This window comes from Lathamus discolor, chromosome W (assembly GCF_037157495.1).
Source record: "Lathamus discolor isolate bLatDis1 chromosome W, bLatDis1.hap1, whole genome shotgun sequence".
In the NCBI taxonomy this organism is placed as follows: Eukaryota; Metazoa; Chordata; class Aves; order Psittaciformes; family Psittacidae; genus Lathamus; species Lathamus discolor.
In genome coordinates, this window is record NC_088908.1 from 28,575,266 (window position 1) to 28,603,011 (window position 27,746).

Below are 27,746 nucleotides of genomic sequence, written 5' to 3' on the forward strand. Positions count from 1 at the left end.
AGAGTTGTTCAATTTGCATGGTGGGCCATTGTAATGATTGGAATAAGCATATATGGATGTAATGAAGTGGGCCCAGCCTGTGTTAACACTGGGTTTGGCTCATTGCATCTCCAGTTTCAAGGCTGAACAATGCAGCTTTATTTGCTGGAACCGTTTGAAATGCTCAGGTTTCTCTCTGGCATGATACAGCCCTTCCTTTGCCTACCACTTCCCAGCATGAGGTGCGAGTAGTCTGGCTGCAAACAGGGAGGTATTTAAAATGTGTGTATTTTTGTAATACTTTCTGAAAAGTGAGCATTTTAAATTATTTTAATTGCAGCCAGTAAGGCTGAACCATAAGTAGCACAACGGTGGTGTGCTTTTTTTCCCTGTTGTTTTTCTTCTCCCCCCCGCCAGGTGGACAGCAGTAATGGTTACAAACTCAACATGCGCTGCCCTAGTTCAGGCCCAGCATACCCCTCTTGCTCCCCTTTGTCTCCTTTCCCCTGGAGGAGCCCAGCTGGTGAGAGGAGGAAATTAGCCATCCCTGAGTTTACTGACACCTCCCCGCGGTCCCTAATCCAGCACTGGCAGCCAGCTGCCTCCTCCCCTCACTTGGCCATGGCCGTGGGTCCGTGGGGATGGAGCCCCGGATGTGGCTGGCAGCAGAGACAGGGGCCAGGAGCTCCCCAAAGGTATAGAGTGAAGCTGCACCGGCAGCTGGGTGGGCAGTGGAGGTGGCTTAAATTGGGAACATGAGTCTTTGTTGCAGCCGCAGAGACAGACCAGTGCATGGTTGGGGGAATGAAGCCTGAGAAAAGTTCATGTAAAAAACAGAGGCTGGTCACCTTGTGTTTTAGGTTTGGGTTCTAGGCTCGGAGGAGTTAGTTGAGCACAAAGGCCTTGAGCATCTTAGAAGTGCGGGTATTTGCTGAGAGCCAGGGTGCATTTCAGGAGTGGGAGAAAGCATGTTCTCAGTGTGCAGCATTGTTCTGGGGCAGGAGGTTCAATTAAACAGGGGAGCAGAGCTCCCTGGGAGCACAGGGCAAGGGGAGCTGGTACCCAACCCGCACATCCAGAAAACAGGCAGCCCTGTTGTGCAGGAAAAGTTGTTTGGTGTGTGATTATTTGGTTTAGTTTTTCCAAGGTAACTTTGCTCTCTCTTTTCCTGGGATGAAAAAGAAGGTCTTTGCCACAGCAAACAGTACCTCAGGAGCCAACCTCTTATGGCGGTGATATCCCCTTTAGCCAAGCCTTTCTTTGAGAGCTTCTCCACCATACATGTGCTCTTCCCTGCCTGGTAACTGCAGGCACGAGGAGTGCATGTGTGCCAGCCTACACGCACAGTTGGGGATTTTTTTATTGGTTTGTTTTATTAAGAGATGAAGTAGAAACATTAAATGTTTTATAAGGAGAATGTATCTGGAGAACTGGTTCCTTTTTTGAATCTCCAAATGTGTATGTGGTCAGTGCCTTCCCTCATTTACATGGATTTTGGTTTTGCTTTGTTCCGTAGGTCAGTTTTATATCAGACTAGTGGCATTTTTGCTTCTCTCAACATCTCCGTGTTTATTGGAATTAGGATAGTTGAACTTGTTCTCTTCTGTTTCTTGTTAACAATTTTGTTTATGAAAGCTGCCAACATTTTATGTATTTTTCCTAAAATGACTATTTTGCTGCTGGAGTTGATGCTGTGTTTCTTTATGGTAATAGTAAATTATAAAATATTTTCCAAAGTCTCATATTGAGCAAAGGAAATAGTTATTAAAACAGAGACTGGGCTATTGTTGGTTTATCCTGAAGTTCATTTTTTTGTGATGTCTTGAGATCTCCAGTAGTGATATTCCGGGCTTTTTTAATTTGTATGGTTTTGTACCAAGCAGGCAACATTACTTTTGATTCGAGCAAGTATGGTAATGGTGCAGATCTCTTCTCTGATTTTCTTGAGCTTTATCAAATCTGATGCTTTTATTTCACCTAGATGTTTGACTCTGCTTTTAAGCAGCCTTTCATTGTTATAATTTTTGAGACAGAACTGGAGGATTTTGTTTAATGGAGACATAACTTAAAATCATCTTGCTGTAGCATTTAGAAAGGCCCACAAAATCACAGGTGATCACTTAAACACTGTAGCTTTTCAAAATGTTTGTATTGCTTCATTGCATATTGTGTTTTTCTTTATACATTTTTTATTGCTTTACAGTACAGTGAGCAGGTGTTAAACCTGCTAAATAAGAATTATTTTTATTAATACTATATGTCGGCATATTTGTGAATTATGCGTACAACTATATTTTTATTTCTCTTTCTCAAACCTCCTTTGCAATTCAAGATCTCTTTGGTTTTTAGTTGATTTTTTTTTAATGCTATAGTAGCAGAAACCCATAGTGTCATTGAGAGCTTTGTCCTTATTTCACAGATGCACTGGGAATTGTTTTAAATCTTCTTTCTGCTTTCCCATTACAGATGGTGATGATGACCCACAACTCTCCTGGGTGGCTTCATCTCCCTCCAGCAAAGATGTTGCATCACCCACTCAGATGATAGGAGATGAGTGTGATCTTGGCATCGGGGAGGAGGAAGGGGGGACTGGCCTGCCATATCCCTGTCTGTTTTGTGATAAGTCCTTCATTCGCCTGAGCTACCTTAAAAGGCACGAGCAGATCCATAGTGACAAACTACCTTTCAAATGCACCTACTGTAGCCGGCTTTTTAAGCACAAGAGAAGTAGGGATCGCCACATAAAGCTTCACACAGGGGATAAAAAGTACCATTGCCATGAATGTGAGGCTGCGTTCTCTCGCAGTGACCACCTCAAAATTCACCTGAAAACTCACAGCTCCAGCAAACCATTCAAGTGTACTATGTGTAAACGTGGGTTTTCATCTACCAGCTCATTGCAGAGTCACATGCAAGCTCATAAAAAGAACAAGGAACATATGGCAAAGACTGAGAAAGAGGGGAAGAAGGATGCTTTTATGTGTGATTACTGTGAAGAGACATTCAGTCAGACTGAAGATTTTGAGAAGCACGTAATGATACTCCACCCACAGCTTTCCGAGAAGGCAGATTTGCAGTGTATTCATTGCCCTGAAGTATTTGCAGATGAACACTCGCTGCTCTCGCACATTCATGAAGCCCATGCCAACAAAAAACACAAGTGCCCTATGTGCCCAGAGCAGTTTTCTTCAGTGGAGGATGTCTATTGCCACTTGGACAGCCACAGACAACCTGACTCCAGCAATCACAGCATCAGCCCTGACCCAGTCCTGGGGAGTGTGGCGTCCATGAGCAGTGCAACGCCCGACTCCAGTGTATCAGTGGAAAGAGGTTCCACCCCAGATTTGACCTTAAAGCCTTTGAGAGGACAAAAGAAAATGAGGTCTGTGGACAGAGGGGAAGGCCAGAACTGGTCTAAAGTTGCCTACAGCTGTCCATACTGCATGAAGCGTGACTTCAACAGCCTTGCTGTTCTGGAGATCCACCTGAAGACCATTCATGCAGACAAACCTCAGCAAAGCCACACATGCCAGACTTGCCTTGATTCCATGCCTACACTGTACAACTTGAATGAACACATTGCAAAAGTGCACAAAACCCATGCCTATCCCATGATGCAGTTTAGAAACATTTCTGCTTTTCACTGTAAGTACTGCCTGGAGATGTTTGTGGATATCAACAGCTTACAAGAACACATCCATATTACTCACTGTGTCTTAAACACAACCCGTCAAGATGGCAACAATGCTTTCTTCTGTAACCGGTGCTCCATGGGCTTTCTGATGGAAGCAACCTTGACTGAGCATATTCAGCAGACTCACTGCAATGTAGGAAATTCAAAATTGGATTCCTCTGTCATTCAGCCAATGCAGTCTTTTATGGAAGTTTATTCATGCCCTTATTGCACAAACTCCCCCATTTTTGGCTCCATTCTGAAGCTTACAAAGCATATTAAAGAAAACCACAAGAATATTCCTCTGGCACACAGTAAGAAGTCTAAAGCAGAGCAGAGTCCAGTTTCTTCTGATGTTGAAGTCTCTTCCCCTAAAAAGCAGCGGCTTTCTGCTAGCATAAATTCAGTGTCTAATGGCGAATACCCATGTAATCAATGTGATCTAAAGTTCTCAAATTTTGAAAGTTTTCAAACCCATTTAAAGTTGCATTTGGAGTTGCTGTTGAGGAAACAGTCTTGCCCTCAGTGTAAAGAAGACTTTGATTCCCAGGAGTCTCTTCTGCAACATCTCACCATGCATTACATGACAAATTCAACTCATTATGTATGTGAGAGCTGTGACAAACAGTTTTCTTCGGTGGATGATTTGCAAAAACATTTGTTGGACATGCATACTTTTGTGTTGTATCACTGCACCCTTTGCCAAGAAGTTTTTGATTCCAAAGTATCTATCCAAGTGCATCTGGCAGTCAAGCATAGCAATGAAAAGAAGATGTATTGTTGCACAGCTTGTAACTGGGATTTTAGGCAAGAGATGGATCTCCAGATCCATGTGAAACATAGTCACCTGGGGAATCCATCAAAGTCTCACAAATGCATCTTCTGTGGTGAGACCTTTAGCACAGAGGTAGAGCTGCAGTGTCACATCACAACCCACAGCAAAAAATACAATTGCAACTTTTGTAGCAAAGCTTTTCATGCAATCATCTTGCTTGAAAAGCACTTGCGGGAAAAACATTGTGTTTTTGATGCTAGCATGGAGAATGGTGCAGCTAATGGCATGACCCCAACTAATAAGACAGAAGGGGTAGATATCCAGAATATGTTAATGAAGAATCCAGATACTTCTAACAGTTATGAAGCCAGTGAGGATGATGTAGATGCTTCTGAGCCCATGTATGGCTGTGACATTTGTGGGGCTGCCTACACTATGGAGGTCCTCTTGCAGAACCATCGTTTGAGAGACCATAACATCAGGCCTGGGGAGGATGACTGTTCTAGGAAGAAAGCAGAATTCATCAAAGGTAGCCACAAGTGTAATATCTGCTCAAGGACCTTCTTCTCAGAAAATGGCCTGAGAGAACATATGCAGACCCATCGAGGCCCAGCCAAGCACTACATGTGCCCCATCTGTGGGGAACACTTCCCATCACTCCTGACCCTGACAGAGCACAAAGTCACTCACAGCAAGAGTTTGGATACAGGGGCATGTCGGATTTGCAAAATGCCGCTGCAGAGTGAGGAGGAATTTATCGAGCACTGCCAGATGCATCCAGATCTCAGAAACTCCCTCACTGGGTTTCGCTGTGTCGTCTGCATGCAGACAGTCACCTCTGCCCTTGAGCTGAAAATTCATGGGACGTTCCATATGCAGAAATTGGCAGGAAACTCTGCAACCTCGTCTCCCAATGGCCAGGCCTTGCAAAAACTCTACAAGTGTGCATTGTGCTTGAAGGAGTTATGGAATAAGCAGGACTTGGTAAAGTTGGATGTGAATGGCCTTCCCTATGGCCTGTGTGCTGGATGCATGACCAGGAGCACCAATGGACAGTCTTCAGTCTTGACTCCACAGGAGGTGAACGAGAGACAGTGTGGCAGTCTGAGGTGCCCAGAGTGTAGTGTCAAATTTGAAAGTGCCAAAGACCTAGAGAGCCACATTCAGGTTGACCACCGAGACCTGATGCCTGAGACTAGTTGCCAAAGGAAAGGTGCCCAGACATCCCCTGTTCCCAGAGTAAGTACAGCTGAACTTTAAAATGTCTGAGGGATAAAATGTAGACCTTCAATGAGACTGAGAACTGATTTGTTGTAATTCTTTTTTTTGTTTGTTTTTTAACTGTCACTTTATAAAATTACTAGTGCTACTGAAAAACCCAACAAAGCAGGAGGAAAAGTAGAGTAAGGCACATAGAAAAATCAGATGTTGCTCAGCCTTGCAGGCTCCTTGATTCCTAGTGGAAGTGCACCAGATTTTTTACCATAAAACTGCCCTAAATTTACCAACAGAGAGATGAGACACTTGAATGGTGGGGATTGAGTTTGTCCATGAATTCTGATGCTACTGAGCTAGCAGATCTGGAAAAGCTGGGACATTTCCATGAAAAAAGGAAGTACTGAGTACCCAAAATAGAAGAAAATCTGACCTGTCATACTTGAGAGTTGATTTCCTACCAGTGAGCTAAACATGAGCAGGAGGATAAAGGAACTTTGTTTTAGTGAGAATTTGGGAGGTAAGGTGGAATTCACTAAATTTTTCCTTCAAAGTTCTGTGCTAATGAGGTTGTCCTTATGGATGTCTGTCAGAGTGAACATTGAGAGGCTATTGGATGTCTGTGTGCATCCATGTGTGCTTGTATGTGTGTGTGGATGATTTTAAAAGTGAATTTAAAAGGATCTGCTTCATGGTCCTCTGGTAAGATAGTAGTTTTCTTAGCATATCTGGAAATAGTTGTCTAATGCAGGTTACATCTAAGTGTGCTCTCCTTCAATATTTGCAGATAGCCTGCTTTCCCATTTCTTAGCTTACAAGATACTTGGGAACATGCAGATCCAAGGAAGGTTTCAGAAGCCTATTCAGGAGATTAATATCATTTGTAGTTTATAGTCTTTTAAAATTGTTTGTTGACATTTTGGTTCAAGATTGGGCCAAGTCAGTCCTTCCTCTGTCAGGAACAGATAGAATGAGTAGATTTTGGAAATCTTGGGAGACCAACAGCAAACACATCTGAGTATTGATATCATCTGACATTTTTAATTAAATATGATGGGGTGAGATTTTTAAAAGTATCTAAGGAAATTAGGCACCCAACTCCTAATGAATAATTCCAACCATAGATGCCTGTTCATGCCAATCTGATAATTAAAGCACCCACAAGCACATCTCACTGTATTAAAAGAACCTGAAAATACCATTCAACTAGAACACTGGGGGCTCAGTAAGAGAAGACCCTAAGTACAGCCTGAGGACACAGACTGAGATGCCTACACTAGAGCTGGTGCAGGCTGTGTGTCCCCAGCAGGACTTGTTAGCTCTGGCTCAGCACTGGGGCACACGAGGCAGCAGCATCCAGCGGAGCTGGGCTGTGTGCAGCTAGCTCGGAGCATGGCACTGCCTGCACCAGTGCCCGCTGGCATCAGCGCCTCATTCCAGGCTTCTGAGTGAATCCCCCAGAAAGTTTAATTTCTTGGTTTTTTGCTTTTTTAGTAAAACAGCTGCATATTGTTCCCTCTGTGTGTGTTGAATGTTATGACTAAGCCTGTAGATACACACACCTAATTCTGCAGAAGAATGAGGAATGGAAATATCCTTCCTTTGGTGTGATACCTCTTGAGAATTTGTCTGGGGCTCTGGCTAGGTCATTCTCCTTCCTCCTCCTCCGGCCTTTATTTCCTTCTAAATTCTTTAAAGCACCTCTGTTCTCTTAGGTAAGACTAATTCTTACTTCATAGCCTGAAGTGTTACCTTTTCTTTACTATTGACTATCAGAAGCAGAATATGTTGCCATATTCTGCTCTTATTTCTTGCTTTAACTCTTTCTTTTCAGTGACAGCTTCCATACTTGTTGTCTCAAGGGAGAGTTTTAAGTTCTTCAATAAGGTAAATGTCTTGAATTTCATCCCATGAGAGAAGGTCTTAGTTCCTTTGTAGAAGATAATGAAAAATCAGCATTTGTGATGATGGCAAATGTTATTTTCAACAGGTGTCTATGGCCTGCACATATGCTGATATCAGAGACATTTATGGTATACATCCCAAGAATAGATATATTGTTGTTAGGAATAATTCATTACAGGTACAAGAGGTGAACTCCGATATCAGTTAACATGGAAACTATTGATGTTTCACTCAGGTTTCTCAAGGCAATGACTGCCCTTTGTGTCTGCTAGCACAGGAGTTTTCAAAGAAAGAATTACACTGTCTTTTAAATGGTAGTAAACCTCTCTATTTCAGGAATAGCATTTACTTTACTTCATTGGCTTCATAGTAAAGCTCAATAAATTGAACACAATCTCTCTTGTAATTTTGTTAGCATGCTGCTTACAGGTAAAATACCATTTTACTGGAGCAATCTTAAGTGCACAATGCATGTAGAGTAATCTGCAGATGTTCAGAGAAAAAAAGCTGCTTCTCTCCAGTTCATGAGCACTTCTACACTTCTTTTTTAAACACCTTATTGATTTTTCTTTCTTAAACAGAAAAGCCATTGAAGACAAGGTACAGTCAGAAAGTATAGGGAGATTAGATTTTAAGTAGTGGGTGTATATTTCAGAGTAAATAAGAATAGGCAGAATGACATCCAAGCAAATATAAAAGATGATGACGTACAAAATCTGTAATTTCTTTCAGTGTCAGAAATTACTCCACCAGCAGTTGCATTTCTTGAATTGAAGAAAGGGGCATGGAAGCCTAAAGGAATTTCAGGGGGGAAAAAATGAAAGAAATGAAGAAAATAAATATTAGCTTGTCATGGTTTAAACCCAGCCACGCAGCTCGTTCACTCACCACACCTCACCCCCATCCCTCCCCCCTTCTTGCCCTCCCCCTACTCCCAGAGGGATGGAGAGGAGAATCGAAAAGAATGCAACTCACACAGGTTGAGATAAGAACAGTCCAGTAACTAAGGTATAACACAAATCACTACTGTTACCACCAATAATAATAATGATAAGGGAAATAACAAGGGAAGAGAATACAACACCTCACCACCAGCCGACCGATAACTCGCCCCACCCCACCCGACCGAGCACCGACCAATACCTAGTCCAACCCTGCAGTCTACTAGCCCTTCCAGGTAACTTCCCGTTACATCCTGGGCATAACATGCTGTGGTATGGAATACCTCTAGCTAGTTTGAGTCAGGTGTCCTGTCTCTGCTTCCTCCCGGCTTCACCTCCTCCCTGGCAGAGCATGAGGCTCAGAAAGTCCTTGGTCAGACTAAAACATTTGTGTTATCAGCTCTGTTCCCAGGCCGAAAGTCAAAACACAGCGCTGCACCAGCTACTAAGAAGGAGAAAAATGACTGCTACTGTTGAACCCAGGACATAGCTCTTGATGAATAAAAAATTAATATATTTGGGAAGGGAAAAAGAGCAGGAGAAAAAGAACAATTCCTGTTTGCTGTATGTATTAAAGTTTGTGTATATACACACATGGATATAGCACCACAAAGGAAGTATGAATATTTTGTTATTTTTAATTTTTTTACTATCGAACTTTTGGATGTTTTGTTCTGAAAATCAGATGGAAACAGCTAGATGAGGATCAAGAAGCACTCATAATTGCTTGTAAGTTTGGGGGTTTGTTTGGTTTTGAGTTTTTTTATCCATAAGAATGAAAGAAAGCACATAACCCTTGAAAATTCTGCTGTATTCTGTCTTCTTCAGTTACATTTTAATATAGCAAACAACCAGGAATAAATATCTTTGAATTGATCACATTTGTTGCTAGGACTTCTAACTAGGATCCAATCATGATGGTCAACAAGATAGATTTCCAGATGGAGAAAATTTTTGCCTTGTGTACATGGCAACATCTGCATTGAGGGTTTTGTTATTAGGAGATTTTAAGTCAAGTCAATAGTCTTCCCTAAGGAGCATCTCTAAGAGGAATAAATAAAGTACACCTTAGTAGTAAAAGGTTGATCTAACATCAATTTTTGTTTGATTCTTATAGTTTTACATGAGCTATTCTGTTTGGATAGGACTGAAAGGATTTTTTTAAATGAGCATTGCAGGTGGAGGTACCATTCCAGTATCTGACACATGCATAGCTCAAGACCTTTCTAATTCTATCATGATGGCATAAGAGGTAATGCTTTCATGTTTTTCTGAACATATTTCTGTGTGTAGGAGCTTCAGTTTTGAATATATTCTATTAATTCCTTTTAACATGTCTTGAGAAACATGACTAGTTGTTTAGTACTGAGATTTCATATTGCCCCTTATAATACTGGAAACAGTCATGTTTCAAGCTGTACTTTCTCTTACACAGATTTATCCTCATTTTGTACCATAATTATTGTGAACAATGCTTGTTTAACATTGACAATGGCAAATGCTTAGTCTTTCATTAAATTTCTATCTTTAATGGTGTTACATTTTTAGCCCACCTAGATTATTTGGACTGAAGAAGCAAAGGAGGTGGCATAGAAAGTTGGAAGAATGAACCCTATTGTGCTCCTTTACTCAGTTCCTTTTCTCCTTCACACTTTCTTGGACTCAGTTCCTTCTCTTTGTTCTCCCCTGTACCCCTTCTCTTCCCTTGTAAATTTACTTGAATGGAGGAATATTTTCTTTGTAGAACAGGAAACCATTTCCAGATTTAAAGGAGGACAGTCTGGAAAACCCATGGGAACAACGGTTACTTTAGAAATCAGAACCATCTTGTTACTGCTACTATTTTGTGCCAAGATTAGAATTAAATATCTTGACTTAATGGGGATTGAACTCTCAGCTGAACACCTGCTCATCTGGTCTCTTGTCACCTAGATGCCATCATCCAGACTCTGTTAGCTCCTCAGAGTCTGAGCACCCTTGTTGTCACCACTTGTGAAGATAGAACTTTAAAAACAGCTAACTGACCCATTAATAATGTCTGTGAAGCCATGATACCCACATGATACTCACAAGAAGTTTTTATTTGGTACCACAAATAACACAATCTTGTATTCAAACTAGTGTTCCCCATTTACTGAGAATGGAAGCATAGTTTTGTGACATTCTTTTAAAAAAATTATTAATGAGCCAAAAAATAAGCTCTTCCATCTCTTGCATATGCATTTGGGTGCTAATCTAGCTGTAGCTATTTTGTGGGCTGTATAAGGCCATTTATTAACCTCACTCCATATCAAGCAGGGTACCCTACCACAAGAGCCATCACCTCAGTTAAGCTGCTCTTGTGCATGCATGTATCTCAGCTGAAGCTGAAGATAATACTAAAAGGAAGTCTGAAATCTGACATCTTCTCTGAGGGGTGGTCACACCAAGCAGAGTGTTATAAGTTTGTGAAATGGTGTGGAGGAGTTTGCACTGGATCTGTGGGTAAACAAAGACATCCTGTCTCCAGATCTGTTAGCAAGTAGTTTTCAGAAGCACTGAAATCAATAAAAAAATTTGAATCATTTGTTTGTGTTTAACATAACTTCAAAGGTTTGAAATAGAGTTGAGCTGAAATATTGTCCTTTTTAGCTAGTTACTTATGGAACCCTCATAACAGAGGTAAGTGTTGAACAAGGTGCAGAACTGAGTCAGCTTTGAGGTTTTAAAGAGGAAGGTTTCAAGTTTTAAATGTGACCACATGAATCCTTCACTGCCCAAATAGTGGTTTTCTCCTCCAAGGCTTTTTGTGTTTTGGTTTTTTTTTTTAAAGTTAGGAGCCCTCAGCATGTGTATGCCAGTGCGTTTGAGAGGACGTGTACATGTGTGTGCTGTGCTTGTCTGCCAGAAGAGACTCCCAAGAAAGAGTGCTGCAGAAATCCAGCTGCTTTTCCATTAACAGCCTTGATTTCCAAATGGACTCCAGGAAGATACTTTCTTGAGCTGCCTAGGGACAACTAGCCAGTCCAAACTATTTCCTTTTATGTGGTTGGCTGTGTCAGGTTTCGGCCAATGGAGTGCAGCCTTCTTCCTATTATCATGTGAATCACCTGTTGTTATTTTAGCCTGGACTGCATACAGAATTCATGGAATAGGCATAACATCCATAGACTGGTGCATTTTTTATTATGGTATTGCAGTACATTCATTAACCTCCAGTAGGCTAACTTGTTGGTACTAATGACATGGGAAGTAGTTAAGAAACTCTTGGCAGCACCTAATTTGTTCTTTTCTCAGCAGGTGTTTGAGAAAATAGGATCCCATGAGCAGAGGGGGTGACAGCAACTCCTCTGTTTAACTCAAAACTTCTGACTTATTACTGCTGTCCTAAAAATGTGATTATAAGGTGTGGGATGGAGGCTGTAAGAAAAAATCAAGTGCGTCTAAAATTGCACAAACCCCACCTACAAAATATTTTCCTTCAAAAATGTTAGGAGGGCGTTGTTTACCGATTTGGGTTTCTCAATGCTAATGGCTTGGGTTTCTCATCCATTCCTCAGCTAACTAAGCTTGTGGCCAGTTCGTGGAGATTTCACATATGCTCTGCTGCCATCCACACTGGCTGTAAGGATGTGAACCACATGCTCATGGCTGGTGGCAAGTGCTTCAGTAGGACTTATTCTCTAGGAAGAAGTAGTCACGAAAAGCCAAATTTTTCTAAATTGCATGTCAAAAGATGCCTATTTAGATAGCATATTCCCATGCGGTCAATGAGCATACACATCAGACCAAAGCACTGTGCTCCTGCAGAGTTTCTGCTAGTATACAAAAAACCCACTTAGCATTAATTTTTTATTTTTTTTCCTAACTTGGATGTCTAAGTTGTCAACATGCATTTTAATTTCTAGAAATTATTTCTTTGATTTTTTCCTGTCATGTTGCACAAGTGCAAACACCACTGTCAATCTGAGTGCAAACTCAATTTTCCCTATTTGAATAAATGGTTCATATAATTGCCTCTTCACAGTGTCTCCTGCCTTCTGCAGCTAAGCCTCCCTGGTATGATGCTGAGACAGAGAAAATAATGCACAACAGATTGTGCTAGGAAACAATTCCTTGTGGTAATGCAGTTTTTCCAGAATTTCTGATGGAAGACCATTACAAAATATACTTTTTTCCTTTCACTTCCCCAAGTAACTATAGGTGTTTTTCCTACTGTATTTTGAGTTTAACTAAAGATGGATTTTTTTGAGAAAGTTGATCTTTTTCTGAAAACAGTTACCTTTCAATGTCTTTTATTTCACTCTACAGGAATTTTTACTGCAATGGGTTAAATGACACGAGCAGTCTTATTATGGCTTAAGCACTCAGAGTTTCAAGTACTATAACTTGAAATTTTTAAAGTTGAAATTAAAAATTCTCCTAAAGCAGGCTGTTAATTAGAGGGTGTATTTATGGTCCCAGAAAAGCCCAACTTGGTGTCTTGTTGGGGATATGTGAGCAGAAAAGGCCTCAGTGGAAGTTGAAGCATGTAACATGCTATATTCATGATCACACTTGCCTTATGCTACACTGCAGTTTTCTCTAATCTCTTTTTGGTTATTAAACAGAAAAAGACCTATCAATGCATCAAGTGCCAGATGACCTTTGAGAATGAGAAAGAGATACAAATCCATGTCGCTAACCATATGATTGGTAAGACATTCTTTAAACTAGGCCACTCATTGGCTCCTTGTTTTTTTCTGCTACTCTTTGAAATTCACTATTCTGATAACTTGTTAATATTCATGCTGTATTTTTTTTTTATCTTTCAAGGAAAATTGTTTTGATGTAATGATTCTTTACTTCAAAGCTTTTTAAATATGTGGTTATAAAAGTGCTACTGCTGAGCTTTTTTCCATATCCTTTTGAGTCCTCATGTAGCATTTTCATTTATATTTAAATCAAACTTTTGAAAGTATCTTCCATTCAATAGCATAAATTTCTCTCTATCCTTCTAAAAAGTACTTGCCAGTTGTCAACCACTTAGGAGCTATTATGTTTCAATTTTGTATGTCATGACATTGAATAGATTTAACTGCTAGCATTTTCCCAGCTACGTGAATTCCTGAGGAACATTGTCAAAACAAAACAAAGAGTTATTTCAGTGGGGGTTTTCTTCTTCATTTTCCAACAACTCTGGGCTTCAGAAAGTTCAACTTTTCAGACATACAAGTGTTTTTAAAAATCAGTACTTGCTGCCTTCTACTATGGTCCTGTCACAAGAGTTTGTAGTGTAGTATTATTATAATCTGATGGGTTGTATTTCTGCTGCAGCTATTTGGTTGCTTTTCTGATGAACACAAAGAAATGTTTTCCTGTCTGTACAGATGTTATAAATATATGCATTGGCCCCAGAGGTCAGTTTATTTTGATGCATAGCCCACGAAGGAGATACTTGCACATGTCATATGTTGGACGAGATCCTTCAAGGACCCTACAGTGCACTCTGTGTGTCTCATATGTTCACATGCAGCATTTACCTCCCATAAGCATAACAGTTTTCCTTCAAAAATTTTACATCTAGGAAACTATTCTCCTGTCAATACATGTATGTAACTCCTATTATCTTTGAAGTGAATTATGCATAAATGCCGGAGATACAGAAATATGGAATGACACAGTCTTCACACTCCCACCCCAAATTGAAAAGTCACAACAATTTTCACCTGAGAGCCAGGCAGGAGTTTGAAGTCAGTGTCAAGCAGGTTTAGATGAAGATATCTAAAAATGTTTGCTTTTGTACCAGGTGTTAATGTAATATCTTGTTTGCAAGCTTGACGAGTGAGATCCTTGTTAATTCACAGAATCATAGAATCACAGAATAGTTAGGCCTGGAGAGGACCTTAAGATCATCTAGTTCCAACCCCCCTGCCATGGGGGTTGGATGCCTCACACTAGACCATGTCGCCCAAGCCTCTGTCCAACCTGGCCTTGAACACTGCCATGGATGGAGCATTTACCATTTCTTTGGCCAACCTGTTTCAGTGCCTCACCACCCTCACAGTAAAGAATTTCCTCCTTATATTCAACCTAAATTTCCCCTGTTTAAATGTGAACCTGTTACCCCTTATCCTACCACTACAGTCCCTAAAGAAGAGTCCTTCTCCAGCATCCTTGTAGGCTCCCTTCAGATGCTGGAAGACTGCTATGAGGTCTCTACGCAGCCTTCTCCAGGCTGAACGGCCCTAACTTTCTTAGCCTGTCTTCATATGGGAGGTGCTCCAGCCCCTTTAGCATACTTGTGGCCCTCCTCTGGACTTGTTCCAACAGCTCTGTGTCCTTCTTATTCTGAGGACACCAGAATTCACACAGTACTCCGAGTGGGGTCTCGCAAGAGAAGAGTAGAGGGGCAGGATCACCTCCTTCGACCTGCTGGTCACGCTCCTTTTGATGTAGCCCAGGATACGTTTGGCTTTCTGGGCTGCGAGCGCACACTGAAGCCGGCTCATGTTCAGTTTCTCATCGACCAGTACCCCCAAGTCCTTCTCCACAGGGCTGCTCTGAATCACTTCTCCGCCCAATCTGTAGCTGTGCCTGGGATTGACCTGACTCAGGTCTAGGACCTTGCACTTGGCTTGTTTGAACTTCATGAGGTTGGCATCAGCCCACCTCACAAGTGACTTAATGTAGCTCCCCCCTAGATTTATATTTTTGTTTTTAGGAAGCCTGAAAAAAAAGTCCTTAGGCAAGCTTAGTACTTGGTTCAACTTAATTTGTGATACAGTAGCTAAAAAATTATTTTTAAATACAAAGGTCATGAAGTTCCAAGTTAAGATTCTGCTTGATTCAAGAGGGGAATTCTTCGTCCTTTTGAAAACATGCAATTTCTTCATTTTCCAGTAACTGATGTGGGAAGTTTATTTATGTATATCCCCTGATTAGTTTTCTCTGTAATAATAATCAATGACATTGCAAGGTTTACTTTTAGAACCATCTAACCAATTTTCTATTGGAAAACAACAGTGGTAGAAGTCATAGGCGGCTAAGAAAAGTATGGTGCTGCTGTTTGTGAAAACTGTACCTATTGTTTCCTTGGATCTGTATGTAAGTTATTATAGATATTTGGAAGAACTCTATATAAATACAAAGGTACATATAGACTCAGTTACCTAGACCTGTAACATTGTAAATGCCAGGACATGGTCAGAAAATACCTGATTATTCCATTGTGGTGTCAAGTCTTTGTGGCTCTTTGCGGAGATATGGACTGAGAACGTTTATTAAGTTCAAGTCATCACTTTTATACAGTGCAGTTTAGGAAAGAGTGAAATATAGAAAGCTTTAATATGGAGCCAAGCTTCCTCTCACTATGGTCATCTCAATTCACAAGGGACTTGGGGCCCCCTCTCCTTCAGGACATGTAACTGCTTCCAAAAAGGTGTTCCCAGTGAGTTTGCTGATGGTATTTTTTCTTTACTATGGTGTTGCAGCAGGGAGGAATCAACACGACCATTGTGATCAATAAGCACGATTTGTTTATTGGGCTTCTACCTTCGGTTAATATAACAGTGAATATGCAAATACTAGGCACTTGATTGGTTCTGGCACAAATAAGGCATTGCGTAAGCTCATTATTTTTGTGGTGAAACTGTGTACTTTTATATCCTCTATTTTTATGTGCTTATCTTGTTTATTAGTTAGTGTCCTTGTCTGTAATTGGCCAGAGCATGGCGCTTCCCTCCAGATGTCCCTCAGTTCCTCATTATCTGGTGCTAGTAAGTCTGCACCACTCTCTAAACAAATGTTCTATTTCAGCTCGTTGATGGGAACGTGACCTTTCTCTGTTAGCCACTTCTCCACACTATGGAATACTGAAGATGAAAGTAGAGGCTAGATAGCACCATTTCTCCAGCAAGAAATGCTGTTGTCCTGGGTTCAGCAGTAGCAGTCATTTTTTCTCCTTCCTAGTAGCTGGTGCAGTGCTGTGTTTTTGGCTTTCAGCCTGGGAACAATGCTGATAACACCAATGTTTTTAGTTGTTGCTAAATAATGTTTTTCAAGGGCACTGAAAGGATATCCTCATGTCTTCTCCATGATCCTGCAGGAAACAAACAACTGTCGTGGTTTAAGCCCAGCTGGTAACTCAGAACCATACAGCCGCTCGCTCACTCCCCCCTTCTTCCTCCCCCGGCTCCCGAAGGGATGGGGAGGAGAGTTAAAAGAATGTAAATCCAACAGGTTGAGATAAGAGCAGTCCAGTAACTAAGGTATAATACAAACCACTACTGCTACCACCACTAATAATGATAAGGGAAATAACAAGGGAAGGGAATACAACTGCTCACCACCTGCCGACCGATACCCAGCCTGACCAAGCAGTGATCTAGCCCTTCTGGGTAACTGCCCCCAGTTTATATAGTGGGCATGATGTGCTGTGGTATGGAATACCTCTTTGGCTAGCTTGGGTCAGGTGTCCTGTTTCTGCTTCCTCCTGGCTTCCCCTCCTCCTTGGCAGAGCATGAGACTCACAAAGTCCTTGGTCAGAGTAAACATTCTGACCAGCAACTAAAAACATCGGTTTTATCAGAGTTGTTCCCAGGCTGAAACTCAAAACCACAGCACTGCACCAGCTACTAAGAAGGAGAAAAAATGACTGCTACTGCTGAACACAGGACAGGTGTTCAGGGTGGAAGTTTTAGAGAGCAGAGGTCTTTGAAACAGTGCACTGATTTGGGCTCCTTTGAAACATTTCCATGCCCACATTTTCAGGCATTGGGGAGTCCACCTGGGACTATATCAAAAACTTTCAGTAGTTCTTGCTGCCTCTCTACTTGCTTACTTCCTGTTGCGCTGGCCTGGCAATGCTTAAAGCTTCTCTCCCTTATCTCCCCACCTACCACTGCCTCTGATTTGCAGTCTCTATTAGATGCAGAGAAGGATGGGTACACAGCTGTGGGCTCTAGGGGGGGGACTGAGCAGCCATGGCAGCAGCCAGAAGCATGGAAATCTGTCAGTGGGGCTTCTCCCTGGTGGCTGGGGGATTTTCCATTGCAAGGCCATCACCAAGTCCCCACAGCATGTGAGTGGTGGCTGTCCTGGGGAAAAGGCCCCAGCACTCGCCCATCCTGAGCTGCCAAGGGAGACCCCACTCAAAACCATGCACAGGATTTGGCCCAGGGTTTTCCTATTGTTTTTTTACAGCTGTGCTGTTCCCAAAGCCAGGCTGGGTGCCCTAAATAATATTTTTCAGGGTGTACAAATTTCCACAGATGTGTTGCTCTACATGCAGGTCAGGCCACCCAGTACCATAGGAAACCGCATTTGAATCCATGCTGGGGCTCTCAGCCATTTGGGTAAGGGATGCAGCCACAGCAATGCTTCTCTCTGTCTTGGTTAGATGGAGGATGTTTCCTATTTAATGTCCAAAAAAGATGAACAACTGTCCCCACCCTTCTTTCTCCCTTTCTCTAAGAAAGTCTCCTGGCAAACGTGCATGGGGAAACTTGACTGCGGTACAGTTAGTGCTGGAACAGGGGAAATAATGATTCCTGGTCATGCTCTAACACTGGGATAGCTGCAGGACCTTCCTGCCTCAGGCTCCAGAGGGGCTCTAAGGGTTTGTGGACTCACGAGAGGTTGTCCAACTCCTCGGAGCTCAGCAGAGCCGTTCTCTGCTGCTGCTCCTGTCTTTACACATGCAACTGTCGGTGCTCTCAGTCAAAATTCACATCTGAATTCTGGTGAACAGTGAGGGAGGGAGGGGGGCGCAGGCTGGCGGTGTGGTATATGCATGAGGCCCTGTTTGTGCTTTGGGAGCCACTGGGGACAAAAGGGAGTGCTGGAGGTAAAACTTCCAGTAGTCACATGGAAATTGTTCAGTGGTCTGGTTCTTGGACTGCTGTCTGGATAAATACCTCCCTGTTTGATGTGATGGGGATGACCAAGTTAAACACTGTGTTTGGAGGAACAGGGGGAATTTTCTGAGGACTGCCCTAAGCCATGGTATATCATATATGTAGCATAGGGCTCCAAGTACCCGAATTATATTTCCTGCCCTTGGAGATCAAGTTTCAAGTTCAGCATTAAAAGCAAAGAGAAGTGATAACATCCATATGTTCTGCTGACAGATGGGATATGCCACAAAGTGACCACACTCTAGCTGTATAATATGCAGAGTTTATTAAACAAGCACACTAAAGCCAATAAGCACAATAAAGCAAGCACATTAATGTGAATTAGGTAAATATATATAGCGAATAAGGATGATAAAGCAAATCAGAGAAATAGGTATATAAGTAAAGTACCGAAGAAAGTTAGCAATGCATTAAATCATTACTGTATAGAGAGAACAGAGATTAAGAAGGGATATATCACCAATTACCACTGAATCATCCTCTAGGCCCTCACTTCCAGCTAGGAAGCCCCGTTGCAGCCAATGCCAGGAGTCTCAGGTAAGTGGGAAAATTCCTACACAGTGTGTCCACCCATAGGTGAAGCTTCTCTCATGGCCACAAGAGGATCCCCCTTATCAAAACAACCAGCTTTATGCCAGATCTCTAATCATTTACTCGTGGGACCATGCAGTTTCTCATGATCTTACCGTTGTCCACTGTGAGAGTGTGGGCCAGGCGCCCCAGTGCAGCCATATATGAAGGTCATAGAACAGCTGCACACCTATGTTTTCCTGACTGTTTCCGACAGTCACAATGAACATAAACATATATACTCTGCCAAATACACTGTGGCAGGCAATATCCTTTGTTGTGCTTCTCAGTCATGAGAGGGAATCAACTCCCAGCTAGGTTCCCATCCATTACACCATCCATAGTTACATTTCTTTCAGATGCATACAAGTATTCTAAGCAGAAAATGACCCAATATAGGTTTGGTTTTTTGTTGACATTTAAAAATAACAGAATATTTAAAAATAACAAAATAAGTTTATTGCTCCATAAGAGGTCAAACTGCAATAATAACCACAGGAATAATTTTCTAAAAAGCAGCAGTTTAGAAAGCTGATTTTATGTTTGAAAGAATTAACAGTTGATACCAAGCTCAGTCACTGAGATGAAAACAGCACAGTGGTGAAGGGGTTGAGATAAGATTCAAAATCAAACATAAACTAATACATTCCCAGTTATGTTTTTCTCTTCTGTTTAAAAATGGAAGCAAACAATTTTAACTTTTTACTTAGGAACGCATAATTTTCATAAATTCAGATCTTAACAAAATTGCTAGTTCATATATATAAATAAAAATTTGGACTCATTTTGTATGGTCTTGGACTCCTGCCTGTCACAGTAGATTCTAAGTGCATGTGTATGTGAAAAGGATGTAGGTTAGGAACATTTTGCAGAACTGACTTTTATACATGCGGAAATACTAGCCCTGGGTGTCTCTAATGGGGATGTAAAGCATTTCTGATACTCAGCCTGATCTTGTGAAGTGCTTTGTTCCTCATTCTCATTGATTTGGGAGCTGAGGATAACTAGCGCTTCTCAGAATCTCTCTTATGATAAAACATCTTTTATTTTATATGAAATAAATGTAGTCAATATTGGAAGAATGGCAGCTTTAATTCTTTTAAAAATCCTATTTTCCTGTGTTTAACACAGTACTTGAATTCATTTAAAAGCTTAAGGCTGCTATTTGGTAAACACGTTCCCTTCCATCAAGATACCATCATGATATTGTGTCCTGAGAGAAAATTTTTTAATTCTTGAGGAAAACTCTTCAGACCTAAGTGCTACTATTAGTTAAAGAATATACATAGTAGCAGTGATGATGACATTGTAAAGCACTATCTTGGTAACAGCTTTCAGGCATTACAGCAAATAAAAATGTGCCAGATTGTTTTTGAAGCATTAGATGCAAATTATCAACAGGAACATATTTCCGGACTCAACAGCTGAATGTGTGAATTAATTATGGACACATTAGGAGCTCAAAAATATTTTTTTAACTTTGATGTTTGTGAAGCATATTCCAAGTAATTGCTCTTTTTATGCATAAATGAAGGTACAACCTTCATATAATTACCCAGCACTTGCTTCAATATCCAATTCTATGTGGACTTGCTTTAACAATATTTACTAAATTTTCATTTGGCTGGCTACTGTGAAAGACAGCGAAACGAAAGCTAAGTGTATTTATCTTAATAGATGAACAACATACATGACGTTTCCACATGCACAAGAGGGCCTTAATCCTACCGCATGCGAGTGCCACAGGCTGGCCAGAGCCCTGATGGTGCTGCTGCAGGAGATTTTGCCCAAATGGAGCTTGCTTCTGACGCAGGCTTTTGGGCTGAGGGATTTGCTATGCCAATAGGTCCTCATGCTATTTTGTCCGACTCTAAGCCCTGGGTTTCTATTTCTTGTGTTAATTATTTTTAGCATTGTTATAAAAATTTCGTCTTAGCCATGATCTGATTCAATTATTTTATTACAATTGATTAATATCGAGAGGCAATAAGCAAGCAGCGCTGGGTGCACCGGGGAGTCTCTGCTCCACCAGAGACGCACACTGGGGTCTTTGGGGTCTAGTCTCTTATACTTCTTGGTCCGGGGTCTCAGCCAATCCCTTCTTCTGTACCCGGATGCCGACGTGGCCCCTTTCCATTATTCTTTTCTTGTTGCCGGGGTCTTTCTCCGGTGAAGACGTTGCTGAACTTCTTGGTCATACATTAACGGGGAGATGTCTTTCACAATGCAATTAACCACCATCTTAGCCCCATAAATTCCATTCCTTATCTTATTACTTATCCTGTAACAGGATGTATCTATCTCTTAGTTACATAACCCCCTTAAAGCATTCAAGCAGTTAATCAAAGCACTCTTTGAAAAACAAAGCGGTTCCCAGCAGTTAAACAAAGCACCTTTTGAAAAACAAAATGGTTGAGTAAGAGGGATTATTCCTTGGTTTCTTTTCTCTCATCATTGTATTAACAGGAACATTTATCATAATCATGATCATTCCTATACATCCCACACAAGATACAATGGTCACAAGGGGTTCCAATTCCACATAAAGTGCAATAGTGACAAGAACTCCTAAGTTGCTGACACGAATCATTCCTGTTGATAGGCGGATTGACTCCATAACTCGTTAAAGTTGTAAAGTAGGTATGCTTTATTCAGCGCTGAGGTGCATGGGGATCGTTCCTCCAAAGTATGCACACCCAGGGTCGTTTTTCCTTTACATTTATTCCCTTAAGGCATACATATGCATTAGATTACTGATACGCCTATACATATTTTAGTATCTGTCCCCGCTTCGTATTATAATGAGCTAGAAGGTCCTTTGCGCCTGCACAGTGCCCCCCTCTGGTCATGGGCAGGGGTCTCAAGATGAAGTAAATGAGTCTTCCTCCTGTGGGCAGGGGTCTTCAAGATGAAGTAAATGAGTCTTCCTCTTCTTAAACTTTTCACCTTTTAATCTTCGCGCATGGCTTTAGGGTTTGGTCGGTATCTCAGCCATAAATCATCTGCTTCTCCCCCTTATCAATAGACCCAGACATTCGCATTTCTTTGTCAATAGTTGCTTATCAGTAAAACCAGGCCTCTGTCTCCTCCCCTTATCAGTAGTTTGCGCCTTGTTCTGTTTAGTAAGCATGATAGGTGTTTACAACAGTTTGTGTTTAATCAAGGGATTCTTCCAACTCTCTTATACAATCCCCTGTATTTTTCCCTTGTACATTTATTAACCCTGTATCACTGTATACCTCACAATTCCCCCCTTTGTTTTGTAACTTATTGATTCGTGTTTTGGCTTCTAATCTAATAACAGCTTTTCAAGCCACGGATAGTATTGGAGTTGTTTTGGTCTTTAGTATCACTGAGTGAGTTCCTCCCTTATTTGCTAATTCTGGTTCTAAAGGTATGGCAGTTAATTGCATGTTTTGTATAGCCATATGTATCAGTTTGGTGAAACACGGGATTATACATGGAATAATTAACAACCCCCCACATATTCCCAACACCACTATACCAACTTTAGTAATCCAATCCCCGTTAAAAATTGTCTCCAAGATTCTAGTCCTCCAAAATTGATTTCATTCCATGTTTGTACTGGAACATGAGCTGTCTTTTTCATCTCTCTTATAAGTTCATTTATGGTCTTTCCTTCATCATCAATTTCTAAACAACAATTACTAAAATTAAATTTTCCACAAACCCCTCCTTCTTGAGCTAACAAATAATCTAAGGCTAGGCGATTCTGATATATTGTAGTTCTCATTTTGGTATTTTGCTTCGTAATTAATCCTAATGCATCTTTCATTTTATTTACTACTATTTCTACTACAGCTTGTAATCTTATGATCCTATTCAGCATATATATAGGGGTCTGGTATCCCCAGGACCCGTCTTCTGCCCAAGTTGCCCGATCATAGTAAGAGATTATTCGTTCGGGTGGCCACTCATTGTCCTTCCACTTAACAATTTGTAGTTCCCTTTTATATCATTTCCTTCTTAGTTCATCTGTTTCTGTATATAACTGGACTCCCAAATGTTCTCCTCACCTTATAGATAATAAAAAAGAAACTAAGTCTGATTGTTCCTAATACACATGATCCTGTCCAATTTTTAGGTAAAAATGCAAAGGCTACCACAGATCCAATAATGTCCATCTGGAGTGGGCCAACCGTTTGGTATATTAGTTCCATTAGTCCAATTACGGAATTGGTGATTCGTTTCTATAGGATCTCCCCATTTTTCCCAGTCTTTCTTTGTTCTGTTCCATATATAACCTCCTTCACAAAGCAAAATTTCCTACTGGTTTGCCATAACTTTCTAAAATTTGCCAACAACTTTTTCCAATTATATTTGTTTGTAAGATCCATTGCTGCCTTCTATTATTTCCTTCTTGATTTCTCCAGATTACAGGATCGCTTATGTTACTCTCCATTGCTTCCCAGGGCCATCTCTCTCATAGAATCATAGAATAGTTAGGGTTGGAAAGGACCTCAAGATCATCTAGTTCCAATCCCCCTGCCATGGGCAGGGACACCTCACATTAAAAGATGTCACCCAAGGCTTTATCCAACCTGCCCTTGAACACTGCCAGGGATGGAGCACTCACAACCTCCCTGGGCAACCCATTCCAGTGCCTCACCACCCTAACAGGAAAGAATTTCCTCCTTATATCCAATCTAAACTTCCCCTGTTTAAGTTTTAACCCGTTACCCCTTGTCCTGTCACTACAGTCCCTGACGAAGAGACCCTCCCCAGCATCCCTATAGGCCCCCTTCAGATACTGGAAGGCTGCTATGAGGTCTCCACACAGCCTTCTCTTCTCCAGGCTGAACAGCCCGAACTTTCTCAGCCTGTCTTCATATGGGAGGTGATCCATTCCCCTGATCATCCTCATGGCCCTCCTCTGGACTTGTTCCAACAGTTCCATGTCCTTTTTAAGTTGAGGACACCAGAACTGCACACAGTACTCCAGGTGAGGTCTCACAAGAGCAGAGTAGAGAGGCAGGATCACCTCCTTCAACCTGCTGGTCACGCTCCTTTTGTTGCAGCCCAGGATACGGTTGGCTTTCTGGGCTGCGAGCGCACACTGCCAGCCCATGTTCTCATCGACCAGCACCCCCAAGTCCTTCTCCACAGGGCCGCTCTGAATCTCTTCTTTGCCCAGTCTGTAGCTGTGCCTGGGATTGTTCCGACCTTGCACTTGTCGTGGTTGAACTTCATAAGGTTGGCATCAGCCCACCTCACAAGCATGTTGAAGTCCCTCTGGATGGCATCCCTTCCCTCCAGCATATCAACCGGACCACACAGCTTGGTGTCATCGGCAAGCTTGCTGAGGGCTCACTCAATCCCACTGTCCATGTCAGCGACGAAGATGTTAAACAAGACCGGTCCCAACACCGATCCCTGAGGGACACCACTCGTTACTGGTCTCCAGCCAGACATTGAGCCATTGACCACAACTCTCTGTGTGCAGCCAGCCAGCCAGTTCTTTATCCACCGAGTGGTCCATCCATCAAATTGATATCTCTCCAATTTAGAGAGAAGGATGTCGTGTGGGACAGTGTCAAATGCTTTGCACAAGTCTAGGTAGATGACATCAACTGCTTTACCCTTATCCATCAATTCTGTAGCCCCATCATAGAAGGCCACCAAATGGGTGAGGCAGGATTTCCCCTTAGTGAAGCCATGCTGGCTGTCACCAAGCACCTTGTTGTTTTTCATGTGCCTTAGCATGCCTTCCAGGAGAATGTGCTCCAAGATTTTGCCAGGCACAGAGGTGAGACTGACTGGTCTGTAGTTCCCCGGGTCTTCCATTTTCCCCTTCTTGAAAATGGGGGTTATATTTCCCTTTTTCCAGTCGTCGGGAACTTCACCCGACTGCCATGATTTTTCAAATACGATGGCCAGTGGCTTAGCAACTTCATTCGCTAGCTCCTTCAGGACCCGCGGATGGATTCCATCAGGTCCCACGGACTTGTGCGCTTTCAGATTTTGAAGATGGTCTCGAACCAGATCCTCTCCTACAGTGGGCCCAAGGTCTTCATTCTCACAGTCCCTGTGTCTACCTTCTGAGACCTGGGTGGTGCAGTCAGAGCCTTTGCCAGTGAAGACCGAGGCAAAGAAGTCATTCAGAACCTCAGCCTTCTCCAAATCTTGTGTAGCCAGTTCACCCGAAAGCTTCCTCAGGGGGCCTATGTTGTCCCTAGTCTGTTTTTTGTTTCCTTCGTACCTGTAGAATCCCTTCCTATTATCCTTAACATCCCTGGCTAGGTTTAATTCTAACTGGGCCTTAGCCTTCCTAACCTGGTCCCTAGCTTCCCGGACAACATCCCTGTACTCTACCCAGGCCGTCTGTCCTTGCTTCCATTTTTTATAAGCCTCTTTTTTCCTTTGAATTTTCCTCAGCAGCTCCTTATCCATCCAAGGAGGTCTCCTGGCCTGTCTTTTTTAAAGAGCCTGTAACCTTCCATTCCAACACTCCAGTTGTAGGAGCCATCCCACCATGTTTCTGTGATGCCTATTATATCATACTCCCGTAGATGTGCAGACATCTCTAATTCCTCTTGTTTGTTCCCCATGCTACGGGCGTTTGTATAGAGGCATCTGAGACGATCTCCAATTGAAGCCGGCTGGTTGGCTGGAGCAGCTGGAATATATCTACATTGTTCCGAGCATTTATTATAGGTGCTGGCAACTGACTGGGTGTGTTGGGATGGAATGATGCCCCCCTCCCCCAACACATCTAGTTTAAAGCCTCCTTGACCAGTCTGACAAGCCTCCTACCAAAACTGTTCTTCCCCTTCTTTACCAGAGCAGCTCCACCAGCCCCCAGTAGACCTGGCCTACTAACTTCAGTCTTATGTTCAAGACACCCAAACCCCTGACTATGACACCACCCTTTTAACCATTTATTAACCTTTATTAACCTTGTATTAACCTCATGATCATTCCTATACATCCCACACAAGATACAATGGTCACAAGGGGTTCCGATTCCACATAAAGTGCAATGGTGACAAGAACTCCTAAGTTGCTGACTCGAATCATTCCTGTATACCTCACAATTTCATTTACAACTTGGTAATAGTAGTTCGGTTTTCACAGAAATTTTTATGGCTGTTATGACAACATTCCAGATGTGCATTATACATGCTTAATCAGCTATGACCACAGTTTTACATTGCTTTCATTCTTTGTTAACTGTGTTAATATTCCTTACAGCCTCCAAACTCAATTTTCATATGCAGTTATGATTACACTTATGTCATGGTGCAAGCCCAGCTGGCAACTCAGAACCACACAGCTGCTCACTCACTCCCTTCTTGCCCCTGCTCCCGGAAGGAAGGGGAAGAGAATTGTAAGAATGTAACTCTCATAGGTAGAGATAAGAACAGTCAAGTAACTAAGATATAATACAAAAATACTACTACTACCAACAATAAAAATAATGATAAGGGAAATAATAACACCAGTTACACCTGGGTTGGAGCAACCTCAGGCACACCTACATGTAGGGCAGAGAAGAGATTCAGAGCAGCCCTGTGGAGAAGGACTTGGGGGTGTTGGTCAATGAGAAATTGAACATGAGCTGGCAGCGTGCACTCACAGCCCAGAAAGCAAACCGTACCCTGGGCTGCATCAAAAGGAGCGTGACCAGCAGGTCGAAGGAGGTGATCCTGCCCCTCTACTCTGCTCTTGTGAGACCTCTCTTGGAGTATTGTGTGCAGTTCTGGTGTCCTCAACATAAAAAGGACATGGAACTGCTGGAACAAGTGCAGAGAAGGGCCATGAGGATGATCAGGGGACTGGAGCACCTCCCGTATGCAGATAGGCTGAGAAAGTTGGGGCTGTTCAACCTGGAGAAGAGAAGGCTGTGTGGAGACCTCATAGCAGCCTTCCAGTATCTTAAGGCGGCCTATAGGGATGCTGGGGAGGGACTCTTCATTAGGGACTGTAGTGACAGGACAAGGGTTAACAAGTTCAAACCTCAGTAGTGGAAGTTTAGATTGGATATAAGGAAGAAGTTCTTTACTGTAAGGGTGGGGTGGTACTCAAATGGGTTTCTATCCTGGGTTTACCAGTAGTCGTTTTGCTCCTTCTTAGTAACTGGTGCAAGCTCTGTGTTTTGACTTCCAGCCTGGGCAGAGAGCTGATAACACCGATTGTTTTTAATTGTTGTTAAGTAATGTTTATTCTGGCCAAGGACTTTGTGAGTCTCATGCTCTGCTGGGGACGAGGGGAGGCTGGGAGGAAGCAGAGACAGGACACCTGACCTAAGCTAGCCAAAGAGGTATTCCATACTACAGCACGTCATGCCCTGGGAGGTAACTGGGAGTTACCCGGAAGGGCACGGTCTCTCTTTGGGGGGGTTGAACTCATTCGGCGGTGGTATCGTATTCTCTTCTCTTATCAATATTATCATTGGTGGTAGCAGCAGCGATTTGTGTTATACCTTAGTTACTGGGCTGTTCTTATCTCAACCCGTGAGAGTTACATTCTCTCAATTCTCCTCCCCATCCCTCCGGGAGCAGGGAGGGTTGGGGGGTGGGGGTGGGGGAGGTGGAGAAGGAAATAAAGAGGGAGAAAAAAAAGGGGGGGGGGGTGAGTGAGTGAACGAGCTTTGTGGTTGGGTTTAAACCATGACAGTTCTCTAAGGAAGTTGTGAATGCTCCCTCCCTGGTAGTATTCAAGGCCAAGTTGGATGGAGTCTTGGGTTACATGGTTTAGTGCAAGGTGTCCCTGCCCATGGCAGGATGATTGGAACTGTATGATCTTAAGCTCCTTTCCAACCTCGACCATTCTGTGATTCTGTGAATGTCGTG

At 42.3% G+C, this 27,746-nt stretch overlaps 1 protein-coding gene across 12 annotated transcripts in view; it reads left to right on the forward strand.

Annotated features, from left to right (window-relative positions):
• The window catches only part of LOC136004198 (zinc finger protein 423-like), a 394,537-nt gene that overhangs the window by 226,361 nt on the left and 140,430 nt on the right, over window positions 1-27,746 (forward strand). For 9 of the 12 annotated variants that reach the window (XM_065660478.1, XM_065660482.1, XM_065660486.1 and 6 more), the window contains 2 exons: window positions 2,446-5,666; window positions 13,078-13,162. In XM_065660478.1, coding sequence (XP_065516550.1) covers window positions 2,446-5,666; window positions 13,078-13,162 — 3,306 coding nt within the window. The remainder of the gene's footprint in view (window positions 1-2,445; window positions 5,667-13,077; window positions 13,163-27,746) is intronic. The other 3 variants (XR_010608268.1, XM_065660481.1, XM_065660485.1) reach the window with 1 other exon arrangement.